We start from the raw sequence: 16,766 nt of genomic DNA on the forward strand, positions 1-16,766 counted from the left end.
ACTGACCTGATCTGTTCTTGTGTGAAAGTATGTCTTGGCCACATTAAAGCCCAAAGAGTTTACCTTTCCGTACATTCCATTTCCAGTGCTGTGTCTAAGTGACATGCCAACATGTCCAGCTCTTGTGAAGATGATGAGTAGGTGATGTCTTCTAGGAATGGCGCCTGGGAATGTTCCTCTTCGCGTTCATAAGGAATTCCAGGAGTAGGACAAATAATTTGTTCTGAAGGGGAAGACACTTTTAAATGTTAGCAGCTTAGAAAAAAGTCAAGGAATAGTATTTTGTTTTATTATTATGAAGATAGTTGATGTTTAAATCATTTCCAATTAAGATCTCCAAATTCATTTCAGTTTGGATTTCTCCATTAAGCATAGTTAGCTATAATAAAAGATTGTTTTCATGCAGATTTTATTGTCTTTGATGCTAAAGTCACCAAAGCGGTGGCACAGGGGCTTAGCGATTAGCATGGCTGCCTCACAACGCCAGGGACCCAGGTTTGATTCCCCCCTCGGGCGACTGTCTGTGTAGAGTTGACACATTCTCCCCGTGATTACATGGGATCCTCTAAGTGGTCTGGTTTCCTCCATAGTCCAAAGATGTGCAGGATAGGTGGATTAGCCATTGGAATTGCAGGGTAACAAGGACAGGGTGAGATGCTCTTTGGGAGGGCTGGCGTGGACTCAAGGAACCAAATGGCCTGCTTCCACACTGCAGGGATTCCATGAAAATTGCAGCTGTTGTGTCAAAGTTGAAAAATTAAGTGTGGGCCAATAGCAAACTAACTGAAAGTACTCTGTTGGTGCCAAGCTCATTTAAAGCAGCAAAGCATGGATAAGTAATACAAGCCTGACAGCTGATAAGGTTTCACCCCTGCTGTCTCAGTCAAACAGTGTGCATCTCCCGGTAGGAGAAAGTGCTGAATATGGAAGTACCCAAGGTGGAGGGACTCCAGCATGTTTGGCCTCGTGAGCCAGTTGGTGACTCTGGCTAGGTCATGTGAACTGAATGGACAACAGCTACATTCTCAAGGCAAGTTCTTTGGTGAGCTTGCTCTAAACACAAGATCAACATCTGCAATACAAGGACATCTGTAAGTGCAATTTCATGTTGACTGGGTTCAGAGTCGATGTGTGGCACATCTTCACTGCTGATCGGAGTACCTGGGGACAAGGTGTGAGAAAGGGTATGGATAAAACAGAGGCCAAAAGCAATGACCAAATGGCAGGAGAACTGTCACTCATCTATCTGTCTTTATGGCTGCAACAGATAATATTCAATGGTGCAAAAGTGATGTACACCTTAGCATCTGGAAAAGAATGTTATTGGCTAAATGACATCATTAATCCTAGTAGTACTTAAGTTTAATGTTATGGCCTGCAAGTTGTGTCCCAGCAATAGTTAGAGGGAAAGCCCCTTTCTGTTGACACTATAAATATCTATTTCAGTGCTTTAAAGTGCAACATCTCAACTAAACAAATATTCACTGGAATTACATTTCAACAATCTGAAGACGCAAGGTGCTATTCAAATAACTTAAAGTTGGGTGAGTATAATTCCCAATGTGAATAGATGTTTTGGGTCTGGTGACCACATCGTAAAGAGTGATTTTTATCACAGCTGTTCACCCACCAAAGCAATTGATTGAATTTAAATTCAATTAAATCAAATTTGGAATAAAAAACAAGTGCAATTAAGGGTGATGATGAGCATTGTCACTGATTAAGTATAAGCCTATCTTGTTCACTAATGTCATTTTTTGGGGAAGTTAAACCGGCCATCCTTACTTGGTCTGGCTTACATATTGTGCCAGATCCATAGCTTAGTAGCTACTTGCTAAGTAGCTTAGCAAGTCATTCAGTTCAAGGGCAACAAATAGCAATGCCACACTCCATGAAAGAATAAAGAAAAAAATGTAGAAGGCCATTAGAGACCACTGATTAGCTTCATTCTATTTCTCCTCTTCATCAATGATTTTATGAATGGCATTGGAAGTAATTCATCTGCAATGAATTTTACCAAAATTCTTTGCAGATGGATTGCTACTCCATTTTAAAGTAGGCTGTGATTAAATCATTGTTGGTAAATGGAGGAGGATGAAACAAATTACACTGGTTAATTGTTAATAGTTAATAATGATCAAGTTGGACAAGGTTCTTTAATGTGAACTATTCTCTGAGATTTATGCTTAAGTCTCTTCAGTCACAAACATTCAGTTCCTTGTCATTAGAATCATGTCTGAATAACACCAAAATTAACAAAGAGTGGAAATATTTGGAACAGCTGGTAGTAGAATGGGTTCAATTCAATTTGTCAACATAAACAGTATTAGCATGTTCATATTTGTCCAGTGATTAATATTCTATACAGTAAGGTGCAAAGAAAAACTGGCATGTTTTGGACATGATTTAGACCAAGATTATGTAGACCATGGATTTTAGAAATGGCCTTCCAACCCATATCAGTATATGGAATGTTAGCAAGTTGTGGCTGCATTGAGAGTTATCTGTTGGCTTATGATAACAGCAGAAGCACAAGAGTCACGTCAGAAACAGTACAGCTGCACCGCAGCTCTGTACAAATTTAAACGGTTCATATGATATAGAATGTAAGGCTTTATTCTTGCCTCTGGAGTTCTTTCCAATACCATGTCAGTACTGAAAATGACTGTTCCTTGTAGGCTTGTCAGTGATTGTTTAATATTACAACAAAGCAATGTTATTGGAGCAAATTGTAAACTCTCTGGCTTGTTCAAATGTATTAAGAAAAATTTCTCAGTTGTCCTTTACCCCTGTCAACCACCAAGGTCAAAATCAGTGATCCCACACCACCCTCCTCCTCCTTCCCCCCCCACCCAAAGTCCACCTTTCTCTTTCCAATTATGCAGCTTTGTACATTCAAAATAAAGACCACGCAAATACAAAGTTCCAGGTATAAATGTATTTCAATTTACTCTCAAATAAAGTATCAGGCTTATGTTTCTAAGATCAAATATTATTTAATATGTGGGTTTAGTATTTTAACTGAAAATAATTTAAATTAGTTTTCTTCATATATTGCAATAAATTGTCAAGTCAAATCAGAATAGATTTTGTGAATGCAAATAAATTCTTTGATGATATTTATGCAATAGCCCTCTTTGCTACCAGATGTCTAGCATTATTAAGATATTCTAGTTTATACTATGATGCTGTGTGCATTTCACAAATGGAAATGGTAGCATCCAATATCTGACTCTGCACTGGTCATTGATCAAGTCTACTGCAATCTGATGAAATCCAATCTGTATTGAAACTAATTCCTTCTTTTGGATGGTTCCATGATAGGAATATTTAACTGAGAAAATCCAAAGCTTCAGTAATGCTTTCCATAATCACTTGCTTTCAAAATCAGGCTTTTGCTGTCTTTGATCTCCATACTGATACAGAAAACAGAATAATTACCGATAGTGTCCTTATTCAGCTTATTCACAAATGCAATGATTACAGCTAGTAGTATACCTTTGCTAAAGGTATATTTTTTTTTCCTGGCATATAAGGAAATAGATGAATATTTTTCTATTTATATTCATTTCTTAATATCAATTTCTAATTTAACATGTAAGGACATCAGTAAATTCAAAAATACCTTTTTTTCGAATTTGAAAAGATTCCATTAAGTATAACGATTTAAGCATTTCAGTTATAAACATCTCCAGACACCCATAAAACAGTATATGAATTCTGCAGATACCAGGCTGCAAGTCTTCATCTTCAAGGCTATAAAAATTGCAACACAAAAATGAGCAACTATTCAATCAAAAATACATTATTTGTATGGCTTTGACGTGCTATTTTCTTTGAAATGTTTTTCAAATAAATAATGTACACATATATTTTATCGATAATTGGTAAAACAGATGCAGAAATTACATTTTCTACACATGCAAGGTTTCGAATGTACAAAATATCACAGGCAACAATTGTTTCCTTTTGATCTACAACACAAGTGTTAGGGGGAAGAGATTGTCTTGTGAGCCAAAAGGGATTGTTGGCATACATGGAATCAGTCCAATGACATAATCAGGAGGGTTGGACAGGAAATTAATGCTGAATATTGATTTCAATAAGATGAAAATTGCCTTCTACATGTTGTAAGCCAATCCAAGAGGAACTGATGAATGCTTTGCCCAAATGTACATTTAATATGTAATCATATAACCCCAGTATGTATATGTAAATAGCCTCCTATCTATTTGGGTGGAACTTGTGGCCATTCACAAAGCCATTCTAATGATTGAAATAGGCATCAATTTGTTTATTGATCAGTTACCCATTTTTCAGGCAAGAAATAGATGGTGAATAATTCATCTTTTTTAATGTATTATTTCAGTATTATTTTGGTTTCTGCATCATCTGAAAGGTAATGCTATTATTTTATATTCTATGCACTGCATAAATGGACGCTTGTGATATTTACGATGTGGCTTAAATGTGAGAAAGCACAAGAGACATTTAAATATGGATTAGAATAGGGTCTTTAAATATCCACAATTACTTTAAAAGTTTAAATTGAAACTAGATAGGATAGTGTCCTCATTATGTCACCAGAGCTGAGTTTTAGTGTACAATTATGTTGAAGTTAATTGGTGACAACAGAAATACAATAGCAGCAGTAACAAATGAGGTCTTCAGCAATCATTTATTTTATTCCTGGATGATATTAACCATAGATTATGAGAAAATCATGCCTTGATTTGACAGTATAAAAACTAATCTTTATCCATAAGTTTAAAAAAAGATGCTTTTGTGGAATTGATCAGCTCCACAATATCTGTCTTATTGGCTAAGCATTAGGCTTCTGCATCCCACCTCCATTCTATTGGTGCTGCTCAATATCCATTTCTCCACCTTGTATTCAGGAACATTCTTAGGTGTGAACTGGAATTGTATGTAAGATTTCAAAAGGAAGTATTTTGGGTCTTAGTTAAGATGTATTATTTTTTAAACCACTTTTGTTCATTTTGAAAACACGGTTTTAATATTGTTGAGTTTGCCTGCTTTCATTATTACCCCTTTGCCTTTTTCATATTCTAACATATTAGCTCATTAACAAGTTAACACCTCTGTACATTCCTATATCAGGTCTTTATTTGCAATAACCCTTAGTTTTAACAAATTCTCTTTCTAGTATTCTTATTCAGTAAATCTTACCCAACTATCCAACTGACGTGGGGTTGTAGTTTGTGTAATTTCCAGATTTTGAAGGTATAATGTTTATGGAGGTCATAATGAGTCATAGAGTCCTACATCATGGAAACTGTTCCATGTTGACCAAAATATCCATCCACACTTGCCCCATTTCCCTGCACTTGGCCTATATCCTTCTACTCGTTTCCTATCCATGTATTTGTCCAAAGCCTTTTAAATGTTGTTAATGTACCCACCTCAATCACTTCTGCTGGCAGCTCATTCCATATGTGTACCATCCTCTGTGTAAAAACATTGCCCCTCAGGTTTCCTTTTATTTGTTCCCCTCTAACCTTAAACTGATGTCCTCTAGTCCTCAATTTCCGAACCCTGGGAAAAAGACTGAGTATATTAACCCTATCTATGCCTCTCATGACATTTTACAGTTCTATAACATCCCCCATCAGGCTCCTATCCGCTAAAGAAAGAAGTCCTAACCTGTCCAATCTCTCCCATTGACTCAGACCATTGTGAACCTAAACTCCAAAATCTCTCTGTTCTACAACACTCCTTAACATCCAACCATTCACCATGAAACTCCTACTTTGATTTGACTTTCCAAAACGCAAGACCTCACACTTATCTATATTAAACTTCATTTGTCATTTCTCAGCCCAGTTCCCCAGCTGATCAAGGTCCTGCTGCAATTTCTGATAACCTTCCTCACTGTCCATGATCCTGCCTATTTTAGTGTCAAAAGCAAACTTACTAATCATCCAAATCATTGATACAGATAACAAATAGTAATGGACCCAGCACCAACCCTTGATGTTCTCCACTAGTCACAGGCCTCCAGTCTGATAAACATCCTGATATGAAAAGGCAAAGCACACTCTGCTTCCTACCATCAAGCCAATTTTGTATCCATTTAGGTGAAAGTGAGGAATGTAGATGCTGGAGATCAGAGTCAAGTTTAGAGTGGTGCGGGAAAAGCACAGCAGGTCAGGCAGCATCTGAGGAGCAGAAAAATCAGCGCTTCGGACAAAATGGCTTCATCAGGAATGTATCAAATTTGTATCCGATTTGCTAGCTCGCCCTGATTTCCATACAATCTAACAGATCTTCCCATTAGAAGCAAAATCTAGTTTACATTCTAGAATTAATGAATAGATATGAAGCTTACTTTAAGTCATAATTGGAACAAAATAGTGTTGCACAATTAATAATTAATTAATGGGGCGGCATGGTGGCTCAGTGGATAGCACTGCTGTCTCAGTGCCAGGGATCAAGGTTCAATTCCACCTCCCAAGTGCCTGTCTATGCCTGGAGTGTGCACATTCTCTGTGGGTTTCCTCTATGTGCCCCAGTTTCCTCCCACAGTTCAAAGATGCGCAGGTTACGTGGATTGGTTATGCTTAATTGCCCATAGTGTCCAGGATGTGTAGGTTAGATGGATTAGCCATGGAAAATGTCAGGTTACAAGGACAGGGCAGGGAATGGTTGTGGGTGGGATGTTCTTCAGAGGGTTGTGAGGACTCGATGGGCTGAATGGCCTGTTTCCACACTGTATGATTCTATATTGGCTACAATTTTATTTGATTTTATTTACTCAAAATATTTATTTGTATCTGATATTTTGTTGAAATAAGTTGCCCTAATTTTTAAACAATCCAAACTTAGACTTAAACTTAGACATATTTCCAATTCCTTCATCTCCGCTGCATCTGCTCCCAGGAGGGCCAGTTCCAATACCGTACAACCTAGGGGGCCTCCTTCTTCAAAGACCGCAATTTCCCCCCAGACGTGATCGACAATGCCCTCCACCGCATCTCCTCCACTTCCCGCTCCTCCCCCTTGAGCCCCGCCCCTCCAATCGCCACCAGGACAGAACTCCACTGGTCCTCACGTACCACCCCACCAACCTCCATATACATCGTATCATCCGTCGTCATTTCCGCCACCTCCAAACGGACCCCACCACCAGGGATATATTTCCCTCCCCTCCCCTATCAGCGTTCCGAAAAGACCACTCACTCCGTGACTCCCTCGTCAGGTCCACACCCCCCACCAACACAACCTCCACTCCTGGCACCTTCCCCTGCAACCGCAAGAAATGCAAAACTTGCGCCCACACCTCCCCCCTTACTTCCCTCCAAGGCCCCAAGGGATCCTTCCATATCCGCCACAAATTCACCTGCACCTCCACACACATCATTTATTGCATCCGCTGCACCCGATGTGGGCTCCTCTATATTGGGGAGACAGGCCGCCTACTTTCAGAACGTTTCAGAGAACACGTCTGGGACACCCGGACCAACCAACCCAACCACCCAGTGGCTCAACACTTCAACTCCCCTTCCCACTCCACCAAGGACATGCAGGTCCTTGGACTCCTCCATCGCCAGACCATAGCAACACGACGGCTGAAGGAAGAGCGCCTCATCTTCTGCCTAGGAACCCTCCAACCACAAGAGATGAACTCAGATTTCTCCAGTTTCCTCATTTCCCCTCCCCCCACCTTGTCTCAGTCCCAACCCTTGAACTCAGCACCACCTTCCTAACCTGCAATCTTCTTCCTGACCTCTCCGCCCCCACCCCCACTCCGGCCTATCACCGTCACCTTTACCTCCTTCCACCTATCGCATTTCCAACGCCCCTCCCCCAAGTCCCTCCTCCCTACCTTTTATCTTAGCCTGCTTGGCACAATTTCTTCATTCCTGAAGAAGGGCTCATGCCTGAAACGTCAATTCTCCTGTTCCTTGGATGCTGCCAGACCTGCTGCGCTTTTCCAGCAACACATTTTCAGCTTAGACTTAATCATGTTAACTTATCCACTTTTTACACTACTTTAAACTTCATTTTCTGAAGGTTTTACTTTGAAATTAACTGTGTTGATTACTGTGTTTCCACTCGTGATGCACAAGAAAGTACATGCTATTTTAGGCTCTGGCTGGTTGTTAGTGCAAATAGAATAAATACATCTGTGGAAAGATGGTTAAAGCTAAACAGAAACACACAAGGCAAGAGGTGGAACCAGCTGGGAGGATGTCAGGAATAATTCTGGGATTTCAGAAAGAATAGGGATAACTAACTCCTGTTCCAAAGTAAGGTCCAGCTCCCTCATTCTGTGTGTGTATTTGAGGGCTCATGTGATCCAGTGGTAGTGTCCCTACCTTTGAGCCAGAGGCTTGGGTTTAAGTCCAACCTGCTCCAGATGTGTGTTCTGACAGTTTAAACAAGCTGTTCAAATGTATCATTTGGGTACATTTGCATGTAGGACCCAGAAAAAGACAGAATATTCAGACTTTTAATGTAAATACCACAACAGGGGAATTATTATTAATGAAAGCACCAATCCACTCATTCTCATGCTGTCTCCAGAATAAACTTGACAAGCAACATAAAAGCAAGTCATTGCTGATGCTTCATCCTGAACTAGTTTCTTCACTGCTGGTTGCCACTGCCTCCACTCTCAGGAACAAATTGAGGAGGCAGGGTCCCAAGTCTATCTCGGGGAGAAAGTGAGGTCTGCAGATGCTGGAGATCAAAGCTGAAACTTTATTGCTGGAACAGCACAGCAGGTCAGGCAGCATCCAGGGAACAGGAGATTCGACGTTTCGGGCACAGGCCCTTCTTCAGGAATGAGCAGAGAGTGTTCAGCAGGAGAAGATAAAAGGTAGGGAGGAGGGACTTGGAGGAGGGGCGTTGGAAATGTGATAGGTCTATCTCAGTTGGAACAGGAATCAAACCAGTGCTATTCTGAACTATACACTAGCCAACTGAGCTAACCAGCCTGCTGACTTAGAGTTAAGGTGGAGAAAAGCAACCTTTCAGTTGTTTTACATCCTGCCTACAGAACCCAGTGTTAGACATTACATAGTAATTGCATAATTGTGGGTGATGGTTTCAGTGAGATCTGCAGTATAGACAGATCACCTCAGTTTCCGTGATGGGAAGAGCAATTTGCTGTTATGTCTGCAGCAATGTTACTAGCAGGATAGGAAGAACATCAGCAAATATTCCTTTTAAGCACTGCAAACTAATCATTATTCAGATGATTAGGCAGCATCCATGGAGAGAGAAACAAAGGCAATATTTTGGGTTGATGACCTTTCTTTCTTCAATCAGAAAAGCCATTATCCTGAAGCTTCAACACTCTCGTCCTCTGATGATTTCACAATGTTCTTGTGTTTTTATTTTGGGCTTCCAGCATCCACAATATTTCATTCTTGTGTAACTTTTATGTGGAGCATTTAAACTAATCTGAATTTGTTTAAGCATGTCAAGGACCAGATACTGTGGCAGAGAATCCAATGGTAAAAAGATTCTGTTGTGTTAGTTGGATTTGACAATGCCAACAAATGATTGATTGTATAACTGAACCTCAACATTGCAGGAATCAAAATTTTCTTTCACTGTCCTATTGATTCTGTTGTTCCTCTATTTTTCCTCCCAGCAGTTTATTGAGCTGCTGTCAGGAATTATACCTATATTAATCCACTTTAACAGTCCACTTCACTGAAATCTAGACACTCACTTCAAATTAATTTATCTCTGTCAATAAACAAGATTCTGAGCTATTTCTGCACTTCAATTATCCAATGCCAATCATATACATGATCTAGTCACTTACCTTATTTGTTGCTGCCTAATGGGTGATCCAGGATAATGCCAACATTGCAGGTTCAGTTCTCACTCTGGCTGACATAAATTTGAGACTCTTCCCTCCTTGCTTAGCTAAGAGTAGAGGTAATTGGAAAACTACCAGTGTCAAAGAACAGTCACTATACTTAAGGTACTTCATAGACAATTAAATACTTGTGATAACCCACATACGATTGGTGCTATATCAATGTAAGTTTAGAGTATTTACAGCACAAGCAGGAGCCTTCAGCCTATTGTGTCCACATCATTATTAAACATTCATCTGTTCAAATCCATTTTCCAGCACTTGGTCTGATTCATTTCTTGCATTTATCAGAAATACTTACCTGTATCACTATTACAATCCTGCCAGGAGGTACTATAGTTACCCAATTACATTTTTTTTAAAAGTCTGTAATCCAGGATTGTGATAGAACATTTAAAGTCTTCCAAGTAGAATGGTCTTTAGATAAGGCTTCTGGTGAGCCATAGTAAAAATGTTGCCCAAAACAACTGATAGCTGCCAGATAATTCAAGTCAAAAATTATTATTAACAATTCCTAGTACTGCACAGATGCACAATGGCATGTACCTTTGGTAGTAAAAAAACAATTTTGTTGTACTTAGACAAATTACGGCGGGATTAAGATATCTCTGTATTTGGGAGAATCGAAATATCAAAATACAACAATGCCATAGCGGAAATGCTCATTAGAAAAGCCCATGGAGACATGATGACTGAATGGGCTCCTTCTGTACTGTAACAATTCTGTGATTCTGTGAAAATCAAATGAAATTGAGGTGGCGATGGCATAATGAAATTATCACTAAACTGTTAGTCTAGAGACCTAGGTAATGTTCTGGGGAGCAGGTTCAAAATTCCATCACGTCAGTGGTGAAATGTGAATTCAATAAAAATCTGGTATTAAGAGTATAATGGAGTGTGTAAATCTATTGCCTATTGTTGGAAAATTCCATCTGCCTCATTGATATCATTTTCAGGAAGGAAACTGCCATTCTTACCTGGTCTGGCCTATATGTGACTCCAGATCCATAGCATTGGGACTGACTCTTAACTACAATGGGCAAGAAATGTTTGTCCACATTCTATGAATGCATATTTAAACCAAAAACTCTAAGAGTTCAGAAGAGATTTACCAGGATGTTGCCACATATAGAAAGTTTGAGTTATAAAGAAAGGCTGGATAGGTTGGGACTTTTTCAATGGGGTGTAGGATGTTGAGAGGTGACCTTATATAAAATAATGAGGGATATAGATAGAGTTAATGGTAGTTGTCCTTTCCCTAGGAGGGGGTATTTCAAGTCTGGGGCCACATTTTTAAGGTGAGAGGAGAAAGATTTTAAAAAGACATGAGGGGCAATTTTTTTACATATGTCAAAGTTCATGTTTAGAATGAACTTCCTGGAGAAGTGGTGGACGTGGATACAATTACAAGGTTTAAAATATATTTAGATACGTATGTGAATAGGAAAGGTTTGGAAGGATATGGCCAGGAGTAGGCAGATGAGACTTGCTTAGTTTGGGATTATGTTCAGCATGGACTGGTTGGACCAAAGGGCTTGTTTCTGTGCTATGTGACTCTATAACATTTTGATTCTATGATCTAAAGTGAGGTATGTCATGAATGTAACAGTTAAACACTGAAAACCCAGAGGCCTTTTCCATCTGATTTGTGTAACTTTTCCTTACCTGCAGGTAAAACACAGCTTTTGAAGGAAACTGCTTAGACTGTGCTTTGGAAATCATGACCATTTAAACTGGATCACCAAAATTACCAAACAAAAGTCCTACTTGCACTGAGTAAAACTTCAGATGACCAAAGAAAAGTTCACCTGAACATACATTATTTTTTAAAAATATTAAACAGTTTATTTTTCCATTGTTGACAACTATTACACCTCTCAAATAAGAGCCACATCTCAAACCACTTGTATAATTCTCATCAATATCTTCATGTTGGAAATGCCTGGAGGAGTTCAGCAAGTATCTGGTGGTGACCTTTGCTAAGGACAATCACTCTTGCTCTCCATAATAATAAGCCGTGCTCTACCGTGATCTAGTCTCTCCAGGTTTAAAAAGATTTCAATTCTGGTTGTAATGGGCCTTTGGCTTCCCCTATCACCATCAACTGTTTCAATTTTGCTTAAACCAGGTCTGATATTGTCAGCTGTGACGGGAAGTGTGTCCACAAAATTTAAAAACATTATGGACTCCCCCATGACAGAACCAACGGTGGTGTATCTGCCAGTGGAAGGCAGCTCAATGCATCCGCATTTGCTACATGGCCTCCCGGACGGTGTTCCAGCTTCTATACGCACTTAGAATCAGAGCCCATCCCTGAATTTGACCTGAAGCACTGCCTTGTCCTCTTTAAGTTATGATGGGGAGGTATTGGACTGGGGTGGACAAAGTTAAAAATCACACAACACCAGGTTATAGTCCAACAGGTTTAATTGGAAGCACTCACTTTCGAGGAGCAGTATTTCAAAAAGTTGTACTTCCAAATAAACCTGTTGGACTATAACCTGGTGTTGTGTAATGTTTAACTCTTCACGTTGACCTGGCAGGATTTGTGACCTATTATTATTACAGATTTACATCCGTAAAGGTATTGGTGGAATGTCAATTCCCCTGCTCCTCTGATGCTGCCTGACCAGCTGTGCTTTTCCAGCACCACACTTTTTCACTCTGATCTCCAGCATCTGCAATCCTCACCTTCTCCAAATATGACCGCCAAATATTTCTTCTCTATCTGGGCATTTTGTGTTGTCATTAACCAAAGTCTTGAATGCATACACTATTGGATGTTCCTCTCCTTTGGGCCACCTATGAGCTAAAACTGCCCTGATATCGTATGGGGAGGCATCACCAGAACTCGCTTGGGATCATAGTGTGCCAACATTTTAGTGGATGATAGCTGTTTCATCACTTCCCTGAAATCTATGACTTGGCTACGCAAATATTTCCAAATCTTTTCAAAACATTGATGGAGAGCTGCCAGGATGAAGGCCGGGTTGTGTTTGAACTTTCCATAACAGTTCACCAGCCAAAGGAAAGACCTAAGCTCTGATACAGACATGGGAGCCAAGGCACCTTTGATTGCCCTCTCCTTATCTTCCAACTTATGTAACCCAGTCTTGTCAACTCTTGTCAAGCCCAAGTAGGTCACCTGAGGTGCCTAGAACGCACATTTTCACTTCTAAAGCATCCGCCTGCCAGGGAGAAATGTCTAAGGACTATGTCCAGGTTCTCTAAGTGCTTCTTATTGGTCTTCCCTGTTATTAGCATATCATCTAGATAAATGCCGATCTGGCGTAGAGCTTGTAATATGTTCTCCATCGTCCGTTGAAAAATTGCACAGGCTGATGATACTCCAAATGGCAGACTCACATATTCATACAAATCCTTATGGGTATTAATTGTAATATACTTCTGGGAATTCTCATCGAACTGCAATTGCAGACATGCATAGCTCATGTCAGCCCCCCTGCCAGCTTTGCATATAAATCCTCTAGGCAAGAGATTGGTTATTTATCCAGCTGCAAAAGTATTTTACTGTTTGTTTAAGATCCCCACAAAGACAAACTGACTCATCGGGCTTCACAATCAATACAATCAGTGCTGCCCATTTCGCAAATGGGACTGGTTTGATGATTCCTTCACTTTCCAGCCTCCTGATTTCTGTCTCTACTTTTGCCTGAAAGGCAAATGGCACTGGGCAGGCCTTTCAGAATCATGCAATTGTTGAATCAAGGAATTGCAGAGTCATGGAATTGCTTCCTGGTCAACATGTAAGGTGGCCTTGGCTCCTTTGATAGCACCAAGACTTTCCTGAAGTGCTTCTGGGTATCTAATTAGGATTTCACTCAGGAAATCATTTTCTAACCAAAAAATGTCAAGCCAATCTCAGGGAATCCTTCTCAACCAATTTTTCCCCATCAAGCATGGGCACAATCAGTAGTAACTGAACCAGCTGCTTTTCAAAAGAGATTGGAACTGAAGTTGCTCCCTTAATCTGTAAAGATTCCTCAGTACAGGTTCTCAGTCTAGCCAAGGTCTTGTGCAAACCGAAGGGTTGAAATCCAGAGCGAATTTTGTTAAAGACTGGTTCTGCGCCAGTACTGATCTCCTTTAGAACTGGGTGACCATTTAACCGGATATCTCTTTTGATTTTGTTCTGATTTGGATGTTGCTAAGCAATTTAACTGTTCCAAGCCAGCTGTAAGTGGACTTTCCAGGGTGTGCACTATCCTGGATACCAGCCTATGAGTTCTCTTACTCAATTTGGATCTAGTGGAACTCTTTTGCTGTCTTGAGTTCACATACTGGCAGTAATGGCAATGGTTTGCTGGCCTGGATCCTGAAGAAAATGTTAACTGTTTGACCAAGGCTTGGCTTTGTTTTGGGGTTTTGCTGTGGGCTGACCTAGAGTCCTTCTGTTCAGGATATGTCCTGAGTGAGACTATGCAATTCACTTTAGTCAAGTGCTGTTCCCCAAGCTCAATCAGGCTAGCGAGGGTGTTCACTTCTACTGGAATATTTTGCAACTCTTATGCTCCACTTGCTACATTTTCCAATGATAAAGCCAGTTGTAGTGCCTGTTTGAAGTCAGGTTGGACTTCTGCTAGTAGGTCACATAATTAATCCCACATACTAAATGATTCTCTCAGTATCTCATTAAGGGTTAAACCAAAGTCACATGTTATCATAGCCTAGTCAAAAATCCCAATACAGATACCCATGATTCTTGAACTGCCAAGTGAAACCAATAGCATCTCAGAATCAGGAGAGGCTTGGGGTCAAAATATTCCTTAACTAAATCCATCAACTCACGAAAGGTTTTATTATTTTGTGCCTCAGGGAGAGAAAGTTAGGCTCCTTAGAACTGAAAAAAAAGCTGCGGATCCACAAGCTCTCAGGGGAATTACTCTTTGCTTTTCATCTGCCCAGCAAAACGAACACATTCTTTCCACATACTGGGCCCAGTCTTCAAAGTCAGGACCAAATGAGCCAAACTTCCCAAATAACAGCATGGTGCCAGAATTGCTTACCCCATCTCAGACAATGGTTGTGAGCGAAGTTCTTCAGGAGCATGCCTTCCTCTCATAGCCACTGAAATAACTCCACAGAGGCTGGTATCCCATCACCAAGTCACCCTTTATTGACACTGAGCTATTTTGGCTCAAAACTCCTGTTCTTATGTGTCAGCCAGGGCTCTCTGATTAACTGTCCCAATCAGGGGACTCATTCCATGAGGTCCTCCTGGCTGACCTGATTACAGAACAGAAACAGCCCCTGGCTCCACTAACGCCCCTGGGTGGGATGTAGGATTTGTGTTGGGTTGGGCTTACCTGTACAGGGGGGAGCAGACCTGATGGGATTGCTTGGCCAGAGCTTTGCACGTGGCCCTGACATCCCGGATCTCCTTGCGGACGGCCGGGCTATCACAGGAACCATTGCCGATGGAGATGACCAGTTCCCTGAAGAGAGCGACCTGAATGTTCAAATCCTGAATGACCTGAGGCGGGGGGAAGAGGAGGCAAGAGTTAGAAGGCAGCAACAAGACACATTCGGGGCATTTCTGGTCACTGTTAGATCCCAAACTCCCTCAGTTAGGGAATGGGGCGCGGTGTGGGTGTAGGCGATGCAGTGAATTGTAAACACTGGGTGTTTTATATCTGAAAGGGGGAGGGGGCATTGAGCTGTCGGTTTACTGATTGAGACTTTACTGGCTCCAAGATGCTGTGTGATACATTTCGACCGAGAGGAGGAAGTAAGGAGACCAACCTACCAGGTTACATTCTCCGATTTGTCCTTTCGTCATGTTACCCCGCGTCTCCCCGCCAGCGACATTCATTCATTCCAACCGAGAACCAGTGCCGTCCACCCTCGGTTCCGCATCCATCCAGCGGGCAGGACACCGCGAGTCCCGGATCGTCCGCACCGTCTCGCCTGTCTCAATGCGATGGAGACCCAATTTCTCCTCAGTTTTCCGTAACCCCCCCCCCCCCCCCCCCCACCGTAGTCAGGCGCAGCCAGGAAGATGCATCTTCAACTTCTACTCCCTGCTTGTCTACAGTGATCAGACTGCGCCTGATACTGGGGGGACCACAGACACCCCCTCTCAGTTCGAGTTGGGAAAGACCACAGTCTGAGCTCTTCCTGCTGAAGTTAAATGGATGTCTGTTCTGTTATTGGACCCTCCTGATGTCTCAGACTCAAATCTTTACTTTTTACCCTCCTGTATAGAACCCAACAGCATTTTTTGACAACGTATAAATATAGAGATTTATTTTAATGAATAATGTATGCTTTAGAAATAAAAAGTGAATGACCTGTTGATGGTATCTCTCACTGTCTCAGCCCAGAAACAGCTGGTGGCTGTCACTTCAAGGCACAACTAATGTGGGATTTCCCCTTGTGTTGGATCCAAAATTGGGCAGCTTCCTAATCACGGTGCCCAATTTAAGTTTGTTTTCTATGATTAGATTCCCTACAGTGTGGAAACAGGCCCTTCAGCCCAACAAGTCCACACCGATCCTCTGAAGAGTAACCCACCCAGACCCATTTCCCTCTGAATGATGCACTTAATACTATGGGCAATTTAGCATGGCCATTTCACCTGACCTGCACATCTTTGCAATGTGGGAGGAAACCAGAGCACCCGGAGGAAACCCATGCAGACACAGGGAGGATGTGCAAACTCCACACAGACAGTCACCCGAGGCTGGAATTGAACCCGGGACCCTGGCGCTGCGAGGCAGCAGTGCTAACCACTGAGCCATTGTTTTCTTATAAAATATTTCCTAACATTGGTAGGGAAGGCAGGTCAGTCAACACAAACCATTTCTTTCAGAGTTGTGCTTCAGAGATTCAGTGTTCTGATACTGCGCTGTACAACAAATGGCAACTTATTTACAGTACCCTCCCACCC

At 41.2% G+C, this 16,766-nt stretch overlaps 1 protein-coding gene across 1 annotated transcript in view; it reads right to left on the reverse strand.

The window, feature by feature from the left end:
- The window catches only part of LOC122541004 (regulator of G protein signaling 7-binding protein-like), a 34,314-nt gene extending 18,313 nt beyond the window's left edge, over positions 1–16,001 (reverse strand). The window contains exons 1-4 of the mRNA XM_043677427.2: positions 15,624–16,001; positions 15,184–15,350; positions 3,626–3,756; positions 64–223 (exon numbers count right to left, since the gene is read on the reverse strand). Of these exons, the coding sequence (XP_043533362.1) occupies positions 64–223; positions 3,626–3,756; positions 15,184–15,350; positions 15,624–15,689 (524 nt within the window). The 5' untranslated portion in view covers positions 15,690–16,001. The remainder of the gene's footprint in view (positions 1–63; positions 224–3,625; positions 3,757–15,183; positions 15,351–15,623) is intronic.
- Positions 16,002–16,766: the final 765 nt, after the last annotated feature.

Source organism: Chiloscyllium plagiosum, unplaced genomic scaffold (assembly GCF_037043375.1).
Source record: "Chiloscyllium plagiosum isolate Xiang-an unplaced genomic scaffold, Cpla_swu_hap1 HiC_scaffold_39, whole genome shotgun sequence".
Classification (NCBI taxonomy): Eukaryota; Metazoa; Chordata; class Chondrichthyes; order Orectolobiformes; family Hemiscylliidae; genus Chiloscyllium; species Chiloscyllium plagiosum.